This window comes from Elephantulus edwardii, unplaced genomic scaffold (genome assembly GCF_000299155.1).
Source record: "Elephantulus edwardii isolate Elephantulus edwardi_28Jun2011 unplaced genomic scaffold, EleEdw1.0 scaffold00068, whole genome shotgun sequence".
In the NCBI taxonomy this organism is placed as follows: Eukaryota; Metazoa; Chordata; class Mammalia; order Macroscelidea; family Macroscelididae; genus Elephantulus; species Elephantulus edwardii.
In genome coordinates, this window is record NW_006399818.1 from 11,524,117 (window position 1) to 11,536,670 (window position 12,554).

The 12,554-nt window shown below is 40.3% G+C and overlaps 1 protein-coding gene across 1 annotated transcript in view; it reads right to left on the bottom strand.

Annotated features, from left to right (window-relative positions):
- CCDC53 (coiled-coil domain containing 53) overlaps positions 1-10,653 on the bottom strand; it is a 72,344-nt gene extending 61,691 nt beyond the window's left edge. The window contains exons 1-3 of the mRNA XM_006888540.1: positions 10,453-10,653; positions 9,635-9,733; positions 1,888-1,953 (exon numbers count right to left, since the gene is read on the bottom strand). Of these exons, the coding sequence (XP_006888602.1) occupies positions 1,888-1,953; positions 9,635-9,733; positions 10,453-10,503 (216 nt within the window). The 5' untranslated portion in view covers positions 10,504-10,653. The remainder of the gene's footprint in view (positions 1-1,887; positions 1,954-9,634; positions 9,734-10,452) is intronic.
- Positions 10,654-12,554: the final 1,901 nt, after the last annotated feature.

Here is a 12,554-nt window from a genome sequence, read left to right on the forward strand (position 1 = left end):
TGGATGGTAAGTATATATTGGCATTTTTACATTTTTCACAAGTATAATTCAGTGGCATTTCTTTCATCATATTGTTCAATCATCAATATTATCAGATGCCAAGTTTTTCCATCTCCTGTAAGAGAAACTCTTAACTCCACAAATAATTCCTTTTCCTCCCTTTGTGGCCCTCCATAGCCATCAATAAATGGACCTTGGTCTTTATATGTTTGCCTATACAAGCAAGATCACACAATATTTGTCCTTTTGTGATTTATTTCACTCAACATGTTTTCAGGTTCTCTATGTTACAGAATGGAGCAGAACTATTTCTCTTCTTGGCAGATTAATATTCGATGGTATGTGTTGTTATTATTATGTGCCATCAAGTCACCTGCAACTCATAGCAACCCTACAACAGCCCTAAACCCAGCTCTATCCTGTGCCAATCTTATTGTCTCTGACATATCTACCTCCATTTCCCCAGTCACTTAATCAATTCATCTCCTCAAGGGGCTTCCTCTCTTGCCCCTCCACCCTCCCAAGCATGACATCCTTCTCCAAGGACTGGTCCCTCATTGTAACATGTCCAAAGTCTGTCAGACGAAGCTTCAGAATCTTTGCCTCCAATGAGCAGCCTAGTCACACCCTCCCTAGGATGAACCTGATTGTTTTCCTAATAGTCCACAGTATAATCAATGCTTTTCTCCAGCACCAAAGCTCAAAGGCATCAATTCTCCTTCAGTCATCCCTAGTTATTGTCCAGCTTTCTGATGTATAGCAAGTAACTGCAAAGTCTATGGCTTGCATCAGGAGTAGCATTTGCTTCCTAAACAACATGCCTCTGGAAATTTCATGAACTTTGATAAATGTCGATAGTTATAGAAAGGCCTTTTGTTCATAGAGTCGCTGTGAGTCATGCTCAACTCAATAGCAATCAACAACAACAAAAACATGGTCTGGATCAGGTGCACGTTTGTCTTCAGACATCATTGTTCCTCAGTACTTTGGAGAGCTCTCTGACTTTCCCAATGCATTTGTTTATCCATCTATTTACTGATGGTCATTTAGGTAGTTTCTACTCTTTGGCTGCAATTAGTGCTGCAATGAGCTATGTGCACATGTCTATATTTGAATGTTGTTAGGTGGTATTGAATCAAGTATAACTCATAGCGATCCTATGAATAAAAGATCTGAACTCTGTCCTGTGTTGTGCCATTCTCATCATCTCTCACACACTTGAGCCCAATGTTACTGTCATAGTGTCAGTTCATCTCTGTGGGGGTCTTCCTCTCTTTGCTGACTTTTCCTCGCATGATGCCCCTTTCCCAGGAATAGCCTCTCTAACAACATATCCAGAGTATGAGAGATGAAGCCTCATTATCCCTACTACCAAAGAGTACTCTGGTTGCACTTTTTCTAAGGCATAGCTGTTTGTTCTCTTCGCAGTCCATGAGATAGTGAGTACTCTTCTCCAACACTTCAAACCATAGGCATCAACTCTTCTTCTGCCATCCTCATTCACTGTCCAGCTCTCAGATGCATAGCGAGTGACTGAAAACACCATGGCCTGATTCATGGCCCTATTCTTCAAACTGACATCAGGTCTCTTCAGAATTTTGAAGAGTTCCTTGAAAGAGGACTTGACCAATGCAGTATTGTCTAGTGACCTCCTGATCACCTGGACCAAGGGTGTTGACTGATGATCCAAGCAAAATGAAATCATTGATAACTTTGTATATTTGAATAGGTTCAGGTAATGATTCATAGTAAATATTATTTGCTTTATAAGAAATTGAAAAACAACATTGTACCACCACATGGATGTAGAGGACACTGAATTCATTTTCAAACATAATTAAAGTTAAGACTGATGAAAAAGTTGATAAATTATTCAAGAATACAAACCTTTGCATCTAAAATATTGAGAGTTGTTTCAATTTGTTGGATTCGAAGAGAAAGGTCTGCCAGTTTCTAAAAAATAAATATGAAGTATAAAAATTATAATATTTGATTGAAATAATCTATTAAAAGAACAACAAGAACTTCTGTGAAAATAAATAAATGTAATTTACGGATTTGTATTTTTCCAAAGTACTAGTCTATAATTTACTTAAGTATGAACTAGAACTCAAGTGTTCAAGTATCTGCTTTAGCATGCTTGGTTATTTTTTTTAAATTGTAGTCATTGGTTAAGTTTTCAGTCTTTTCAAACTCCTATCAAAATAGTAAACAATCACTAAAATCTAAATGTAAACTTTACAAGGGAAGTCTTTTCTGTATCCCAGTGCCCAGAACAAAACTTAGTACTTAACAGGAATGTAATAATTATTAGTGCAAGAATGAAGGAATTATTCATCAAAAAAAGAAAAAGAATAAAAATGAGTCAAAGATGGCCTGGGACAGTATCTGCCTCTGTAAATGCGACTGACCATTGTTTGTCAACTGTTCTCTCCTTCTAGAAGGTATTTCTTTTAACAATTGATAGTTTCTTTCCACAAGTTACTGTAAAAGAGAAAAAATTAGCACAGGACACTGACAAAGAGACTTGGGTGAGGGGATGAGAAAGGGGTAATTTGCAACTGTATAGGCCAAAATGTTTGTAGGGGAAAAAATTAAACACATAAGCATATATAATGATCAAAATTAAAAAGTTTGAAAAGTGAAAAGGATGGAATTGGAAGATGAATAACTCATGTTGGAAACAAAAGACAAAAAAATTTCTGAGTCCTGAAAAAGCAAAAGGAAGCAAGCTACCATCCAAGAGAAACCAGAATGAAGAGCCGATCGTGCTCCAGTCACTCTGAACAATTAAATAATCTCTCATTTATAGATGTACACACATACACAAATCAAAATGACATTATAAAATAGCCATAAGAAAATTTATTGAAAAGCTGTAATCCTAAACATTATTATATGCAATAACACAGTCCAAGGAACAGTTGGCCAGTAAGAGCTGGCAGACCCACTACATTCTGACTGCTTTCTGGGATATTATCAAGATCTTGACTAACTCATAAACAGAACTTTAACACCCTGAGAAATAGCCATTTGGCCAATATTTAGATAGGGAAAAAGTGAAAAAACCCAGAGTAGTTAGTGCTCCTTCAAAGCACAATTTTTGGTTTTGGTTTTTTTTTTAGATGAGTATCTTGTTATCTACAAAGCTATAACTTAGAAATAAAACACCAAGATCTAGCTTTAAGGACATGCAAACTGAACACACTGTTTAACCCTGCCATCCAGGATTTGTTCACAGAACAGTTATATAAACTTAAAAAATAAGTTTATAAAACATAAGGCAGCTGAATATCTCTCTAAGTGATAGGAGTATTACTGAAAACCAAGGGGATTAAGTGTTGGAAAATTTAATCAGTCTTATAATTCATTAGCAAAGCTTGGTAATTGAAGAAATCCTATAGTAAATTGTCAAGTGGCAATTTATAACTTGAGTTTTAAAACGCCTAAATTCATTTGCTTAAAATATAAAGAAAAGGCAAAACCAAATACTGAAACATTTGAGCATTTACTTTACGTAAGAATGAACTAATGCATGTCACATCTGGAGCATGCTGCTTGGAAAGGTTTCTTCTTGGAGAGAGACATCATACTTGGAAAGGGGGAGGGTCAGTGAAAGAGAAGCCCCTCAATCAGATGGACTGACACAGTGACTGCAGCAAAGGGCTCAAGTGTATCAGAGACTGTGAGAATGGCACAGACAGGACAGAGTTCAGATTCGTTGTTAATAGGGCTGCTAAGGGTGTACTTGGCTCGAAGGGACCCAACAATAACAAGCGTCAATTTTAAAGATAAGAAAACTATATTATCATATAAATTAAATAATAACAATTCAAACATTGTAACTCCAGAATATCCACCATCAGATTTTGTTGTTGTTGTTGTTGTTATGTGCCATCGAGTTGCTTGCGACTCATAGCGACCCTATGTACAACCACCTTGAAACCTGCTCTATCCTGTGCCAATCTTATTGTCTCTGACACACCTACCCCATTACCCTAGTGACAGAATCAATCCATCTCATCAAGAGCTTCCTCTGTTGCACTGTCCCTCCATTCTCCCAAGCGTGTCCCTCTCCAAGGACTGGTCCCTCCTTGTGCCATGACCAAAGTATGTCAGATGAAGCCTCAGAATCCTTGCCTCTAAGGAGCAGTCTGATTCCACCCTCTCTAGGATGAACCTGTTTGTTCTCAACAGTATATTCAATACTTTTTCCAGCACCACAACTCAAAGGCATCTATTCTATTCCTATGATCCTTAAGTCATTGATTTAGAATTTAAGAAAAAAAATATCATTGAAACATGATAGAAAATTCCTGGGTTCTGCTTACACAGACTTTTTTTTTAAAAGCCTATAAATGACCCATCTGCTTCTCACTAGGGAGTGCTGGTGGCTTAGTGATAAAGAGTTGCATGGCCAACTGAAAAAGCATATGGTTCGAATCCACAAGCTTCTTTGAGGAAGAAAGATGGACAATCTTTTCCTGTGTGATTTATCACCTTGGAAACCCACTGCAAGGTCGGCTCTGAGTTGCTTCTGACTTGATGATACACAACAGCAGCAGCTTCTTATTAAGGCTAAGATGCTACTGTGCTAAATGGACAGTAAGAATCATAATTTTCTGATCATAGTAATGTCCTGACATAGATGTTGTTTATTTGAAATCATTAAAACACTGTTGTTATGTGCCATCGAGACACCTGCGATTCATAGCAACCTTATGTGCAACAGCCCTAAACCCTGTTCTATCTTGTGCCAACCTTACTGTTTCTGACACACCTACCCCCATTACCCTGGTCACCAAATTCAAGGGTCTTCCTCTCTCGCACTCCCTCCACCCTCCCAAGCATGACGTCCCTCTCCAAGGATTGATCCCGCCTTGCAACATGTCCAAAGTCTGTAAGACAAAGCCTCAGAATCCTTGCCTCCAAGGAGCAGCCTGGTCTCACTCTCTCTAGGATGAACCTTTTTGTTCTTCTGCCAGTCCATGTTCTATTCAATACTCTTCTCCAGCACCACAGCTCAAAGGCATCAATTCTCCTATCTTCCCTAGTCATTGTACAGCTTTCTGATGCATAGCAAGTAATTGCAAAGACTATGGCCTGATTAGGCACACCTTTGCTCTCCAGACTGATATCGTTGCTCTTCAGTACTTTGGAGAGGTCTCTGACAGCAGACTTTCCCAATGCAATTCATCTTTTAATTTCCACCACTGCTTCGTGGGCAAAGGGCAATCTCTGCACAGACTCGGAAAACCTGCTGGAGGGTCAGCTATGTGTGGTTCCAAGTCAACTGCTGATAACAATCACCATTTGATAAAGATATTTAATTAGTTCTTCTACATTCCTACACATTTTATTTTATGCATTAAAAATCATTCATTTGGTTTCAGTAGATTGCAAATGGGTCTACTGTTCAAATTCAGCATAAATTTTTGAGCTGGTTCTCACATAATTACTTTTACAAAATGCATGAATATATACTTTTTCAAGAGCCATTGTTAATGAAAGACAAATCTGGCTCACTTTGTAGGCTACTGAGGTTCATTTCTAAAATACATTGTTATTGTTATGTGCCATCAAGTCGTTTGAGACTCATAGCGACCCTATCTATGTACAATAGCTCTAAACCCTGTTCTATCCTGTGTCAACCTAGCCATCTCAAACGCACTTATTCCACCACTCCAGTCACAGAATCGATCCATCTCATCGAAGGTCTTCCTCTCCTTCGCCGCCCCTCCACTCTGCCAAACATGATGTCCCTCTCCAAGGACCAGTCCCTCCTTGCAACATGCCCAAAGTATGTCAGACGAAGCTTCAGAATCCTTGACTCCAAGGAGCATTCCGGCTTCACCTTCTCCAGGACAAACCTGTTTGTTCTCCCAGCAGTCCATGGTATATTCAACACTCTTCTCCAGCACCAAAGCTCAAAGGCATCAATTCTCTATCATCCCTAGTCACTGTCCAACTCTCTGATGCATAGCACGTAATTGCAAAGACTATAGCCCGGATCAAGCTCACCTTAGTCTCCAGCCTGACATCGTCGCTCTTCAGTACTCTTGAGAGGTCCCTCACAGCCGACTTTCCCAATGCAATTCGTCTCTTGATTTCCTGGCTGCTGTTACCAAGAGTGTTGATTGTGGAGCCAAGCAAACTAAAACTGTTAACTATCTCAATCTCTTCACAATCCTATGCAATTTCAAATCAAGACAGAACAAAATTAAAGTAAGTCCACAGGAACCAAGATATGATCTTGAATCAATTCCATCTGAATTTCAAGTTCATCTTAGAAATAGGTTGGAGGCACTGAACCCCAATGATCGAAGACCAGATGAGTTGTGGGATGATACCAAGGATGTCATCCACAAAGAAAGCAAAAAATCACTACAAAAACAGAGGAGAAAAAAAAAATAAAAATGGATGTCAGAAGACATCCATTGCACTGGAGCACTGAGAAGCCAAAAGAGAAGGAAAGCATGTCTAAATAAAATAGCTGAACAGAAGATTTGAAAGGGAAGCTCGGGATGGAATGTTCAGAGAGCTGGAATTAGAGAATAAAAAGAAGAAAACTTGCTCTGCATTTCCCAAGCTCAGAGAACTGAAAAAACAAATTTAAGCCTCAAGTTGCAATACTGAAAGATGCTATGGGCAATATACTGAATGACCTAGAAAGCCCCAAAAGAAGATGGAGGGAATACCCAGCATGACTGTACCAGAAAGTTGCATATTACCTTTGAAAATCACTATTTAACACATCCAGCATCCCTACAAGAAATCAATAAGCAAAATCACAAGGTACCTGAAATTAGCAGAGAAATTCTTATTCAATACCCATCTATTTCCAAGGCTGCAGGAAAAGGGTGGAAAATCTCTTCTTGTGTAATTTACTGCCTCTCAAAACAGACTGGATGGTCAGTTATGAGTCAGTTCCAACTCAGTGACAAATAGTAACAATATTTCTAAGGTCAAACGCTTTATCAAAGTGAAAAGGATAAAAAAGAAGAAATATGGATAAGAAAGTAAAGGTTATTCCAGTTTATGTGTCAAATTCTCTAGAAGAGCATCAAGTTCTCTATAAGAGAAACAATGAATTTTTTTTTCTATATACCCCTGGTTGTACTGGTCCTATCAGCCAAAAAGAAAAGCAATCAATGTTTTATTAAATTTTATGTGACATTTAAGCCCAGAGGTTGTAAAAGATGGTGGCAAACAAAAGTTTTAATCAAAACATTATTTGTAGAGGATTAAGTCTAATGGCTGGCTTAAATACTCTATGCCAAAATTAAGTATTACAGATATGTTTAGTTCATGTGAGAATTATCATCATTTTTCTCTGAAGACTTTTAGAAAAAAACATTTAGACTAAGAGAAAAAGATTAGGAGTCCAGAACTCTAAGCATGATAGAAGCCAGTGTCAGGAAAGCACGTTAGTGCTGTTTAGACAGTATCTTCAACCTTTTACTCATGACGAGTTTTTGTGTCTACTCAGTGTTACCCTCGCGAGCCAGAGAACTTGCACTCCCTCCTATAGAGGGCCACTAGAGATGCAAGCTCACTGCTATCAGGTCAGAACTGTCTTATAGCTGAACCTCCATCAGAAGTATCATTTGATTACACAGATCTTTGAAATTCATCATCTCAAAAAGCATTACTTCAGATGTACATAGCACAGCAAAAAAAACAAACACCTCATGTCAAAGATTTACATACAAATCATTTTAGTTCAGTTAGAAGGACCAGGGAGCAAAACAGAAATGTAATATGCAGATAATAAATTATTGTTGTTGTTATGTGCTGTCAAGTCACTTGTGACTCATAGCAACCCTATGTACAACAGCCCTAAACTCTGCTCTGTGCTGTGCCAATCACACCGTCTCCGATACACCCCTCCTAATTACCCCAGTCACTGAATCAATCAACCTCATAGAGGGCCTTCCCCTCCTGCACTGTCCCTCCACTCTACCAAACATGATGTCCCTCTCCAAGGACTGGTCCCTCCTTACAACATGTCCAAAGAATGTTAGACAGAGGTTAATATTATGGAATGAATAGATAATCAGTCATTGTAATTAATGTTTTGGCCCAAGTTGTGCACGAAAAACCAACAGGCTTTGTAAAACTCACTCAAATCACAATTAAAAAAAACAATTCTGAAATAAATATAAAAAAATCACTGTACTCTCATTTAAAAATGATGCAAATAACTTTCAGATGAGAAGGAGTAATGTAACAGAGTAATTAGGTGTTTTGAGCTCTTCAACAGACAAGATGAAACGCCAGCTCTAACAGATTCTAGCTGAGAATAAAGGCAAGTTTCGCTGTCTCGCGGCTGGTGAGTCAGAACTCACACATAGATGACCCTCCACTGGGCTTTCAAGACTAGACATGGCACAGAAGAGAATGTCCATTTATCTCCCTCAGAGCCACTGTTGGATTCTAACCGCCAGAAACCTCCCTATATCTCAGTTTCTGCCTCTATATAAACTTGGCTTATATGAACTTCTTTCTCTCAGTGGCAGGGCTGTAATGGTTATCATGTATAGCACTTAGCAAACGCCTGTTACTGTTTGTTGTGTGAGGTCAAGTTAGAACCGACCCATAGCTGACCTCTCCAGCAGATATTTAGAGGAAGTTAACTACATGGCAAGGGAATGGCCATCCCTCCATCAGAACAGCTGGTGGATTTGATTCACGTGCCTGTGGGATTGCAATGGAGCTTCTTACAAGGCTACCAGAGCTCCCTAGTAAATGCCTGGTAAACAATTTTAACTACTTTCAATGTATTTTACAAAAACAGTCCGTAACTGAAATATTATCCAAGCATCTAAATTGTGAACGGTACAATATGACTTAGAATTGACTCGGTTATTATCTATGAACTTAAAGAGCTTCTGGTCAATAAACTTTATCTTATGGTGGGAGAAAGTAGAACTAGGAAGTAGTGACACAGCCAAAGCGGTGGGTGAATAACTGAGGGCAGTGGATGTGGAAAACCCTGAAGCAGAGGGCATGAAAGCAATTAGTAGACACTGTTGTCATTAGATGTCATTGAGAGGAGCTCCGTTGTTATCAGATGTCCTAAACTGGAGTAAAACTCAGAGAAACCCTATGAACAACAGATCTGAACCCTGTCCTATCCTGTGCCATCCAATAAGACAATTAGAAGATTAAGAGATGATTATTGTTAATCTGGGCTCTCGTTTTCAAAGAGAAATCACTCTGCAGGCTTTGAAAACTAGTAGGCTCAACAAAGGTGAGGGGTTATCCCTGCTTCCACCATCTTGATAAACCTGTTAGGAGTGTTTGCCTGATTATTTTTTGTTCTTGTGATAAAGTGTATAGAGATGGAATGTATATTCCTTCCTAATAACAAGGGGTAAACCCTTGCCAGATATTTCATCTGATTCTAGTGTAATAAGAGAAAAAGGCTTACCGCTTTTTATTCAGTCAATTCAACCTTTAGAAAGGCACCCTACAAGATGAAGTTTATGAAAGCAAAGAGGGTTTAAGGAGTGTTCATAGAATTGAGTGACAAGAAGCCACAGGACTGATTCTTTTTAAACTCTTATTTGTCATCTTCAAAAAAATGTAGTCATTTTTAGGCGAATCTGCAAACCAACATGACAGGACCTACCTCCTCACAAACTGTAGAAAAGTGGTTGAGGAACTGAACTGTGTGCACCACAAACTGGTTTAGAAATGCCACCGTTCTTTTCTGTTGAATAGCTGGCACCTGTGTTATGTAAAAATAAACATAATTTGTACAAGCAGAACGTACATCGTGCGATCCCTAAGACAGAGAGGCATCATTACAGGGCTTCTTGCTGTGTTGACATTGAATTTCTTAAAAGGATTGAAAACCATCAATCCATCTGTGTGTCTCTATCGTGAGGTGGGGTTTCCGAAGACGAAAGAGGATGCAGAAAAGTTTGAGGATCCATCCTGGACTCAGAAACATATTTTTTGGAAGGTAAAAGCAACTCAAACGCATATAAAAATACGGGAGGCTGAAGCCAACAGGCCCTTAAGGAGGGTGAAGCCGCCCCGAAGTGTCAGCTGACCAGGGTCTGGCATACACGTGACTAGGAAGGCTAAGAATGAGAGAAACATAAAATCCCTAATTAGTTCATGTTATTGTTGTTGTTGGGTACTTTCGAGTCCAGGAAGACTCATAGCGACCCTAGGAACCCTGCTCTTGAACCCTGCTCTATCGGGAGCCGATCTCATCTTCTCGGACAATCCTGAGCCCACGTCACTGTGTCAAAGCATCTCATACAGCAGGGACCCCATTCCTGGTGAAATGGGAAGGGGGGTGTCTCCCTGCTGAGCACAGCAGAAAAAGGGGCCAAGCACAGGGTGCAGCCTGCAGGGGTGGCGTCTCTCCGGGAACTGGGCGTCCCTTCCTCGACCTCCTCCCCGGACTCCAGAAGTTCAACTCCATCTTTTACCAACCTTGGTCAGGTCTATGCCCGACCCCATGAGAGGAAGCCCGTCCTCATCCATCTCTTCAGCGGGCGGGGGAGCCTGGGGCTCCCTCAAAGACCCCTCCCAGATACGGCCCGCCCAACCCACTAAGCAATCGCAAAAAGCACCCCAAGTGCTCGCTTCCGCGGCCCTCTCGCCGGAAGGAACCGCCTCCTCCGCTCGCCAATCTCCCGGAGAGCCCGCCCCCCCGCGCGCGGCATTGTGGGATTAGTAGTTCAAGGGCTGGGCTGTGACGTCAGCCTGGGGCATGCAGGCTGGAACGCAGTTGTGGATTCCGTGCTAAAAATCTTCAAAAGAGAGTGGGGGGCAATAGCAGGAATTGCATCCTTTGAAGTTAATGCTGTAGACCAGTGTCCTATCTGTTAGACAAATATATTTTCTTTGCTTTTTTTTTCTCATACTGAATACACTTTGGAAATACAAAGGCTGAGTCAGATTGCACCTGACAGCTTTATGCTTTGAAGGAGAAGATAAAAACCTGCTCCTAAAGTATTTAATGTTGTTGTTTTCTGTCTAGTTAATTCGTAGCTGACCTTCACCCGGGGTTTCAGAAACAGTAAATGGCTCTGGAGACAATGACCCATCGTTTTCCTGTGGATTAGAACCACATGCGTTTGGGTTGCCAAGGCAAATGCTTACCCACTGTTGCTCATTGCCTTCTACTCTGAACTGACTCAGAACTTTCCCTCCCATTGGTTTTCAGAGGAAGGAAATCCCAGGAGAGGAAATTGCCCAATTTGCTCCTGAATTGCTGCTAGTGGATTCGGACAGCATGTGGTTCAGTTGGCAGCACAGCGGCTTAAAACCAAAGCTCCACAAAGGTTTTAATAGTGAGAAATAAAATGTCAAGTGTCATAGCTGAGGCACAACTCTAAGGAAGAGATTTCCGCTTAGGAGAATCATCAGTAACATGACAATAATGACCTGGCAGGAACTTTGCACTCTTGTACCCTTAGAAATGAAGAAGTGAGGATAGATCAGATAAGGAATAGTTTGAAACGTAGATTATTTCATGTCCGAAACTAGTTGTAGATCATTTGATACTTTTTGTTATCTTTCAATAAACATCTATTTGAGCAGCTTCTATGTTTTAGATAATGCACCAAAGCCAGCAGCTTTAAGTAATATAGTATGACAGTTCTAGGTAACTGTATTATTTTCTCTTTTCATCCTCATTTATTCTATATGAACTAAAATTTTATCATTAGATTGTAAATGCCTTGGAGCAAAGATTATTTTCATTTATTATGACCCTTCAATCATTACTAACTTCTTATCATATTGCTTTACTGGGGCTAAACACCATTGCAATAGCTCATAGAGTACATAGAGGCATATTAGGGTAGTCAAAGGCTATGTAATTCAGGTTATTAGGAGAAAGCAATTACTCAGAGCAGCTACTGAAATGTGCTCACTGGCACTCCAGCCTTCAGTCTCATGGCTCTAGGCTCTTGTTGTTGTTGCTGATTGCCTTCGAGTCGAGCATGACTCATAGTGACCCTATGAACAAAAGGCCTGAAGTCCCTGTACAAGTATTGACATTTATCAAAGTTCATAGAGTTACCAGAGGTTGTTTAGGAAGTGGGTGCCACTCCTTATGGCTCTCCCCCACAGTTCTCCAACAAATATGAGCAAAAGGCCACTCTTAGTTCTGATTTTGTGTCAAAACAATACCAAGGTCACTTCTGTCTCATGTCAGGTCTCTGGTTCTCTGCTACTGGCTGCTATGGCTGATGCTCCAGTGGGCCCTGGTTTGGCTAACACAAGAATTTCTGACCATGATGGATATTGCAATCTCTTTTTGCTTCTTTTCTGGTGGTTGTTGTTGTGTTGTTATGTGCCGTCAAGTCGCTTGCGACTCATAGCGACCCTATGTAAAATAGCCCTAAACCCTGCTCTGTCCTGTGCCAATCGCACTGTCTCTGACACACCCATCCCGATTACCCCGTCACTGAATCAATCCACCTCATAGAGGGTCTTGCCCTCCTACGCTGTCCCTCTACTCTACCCAGCATGATGTCCCTCTCCAAAGACCTGTCTCTCCTTGCAACATGTCCAAAGTATGTCAG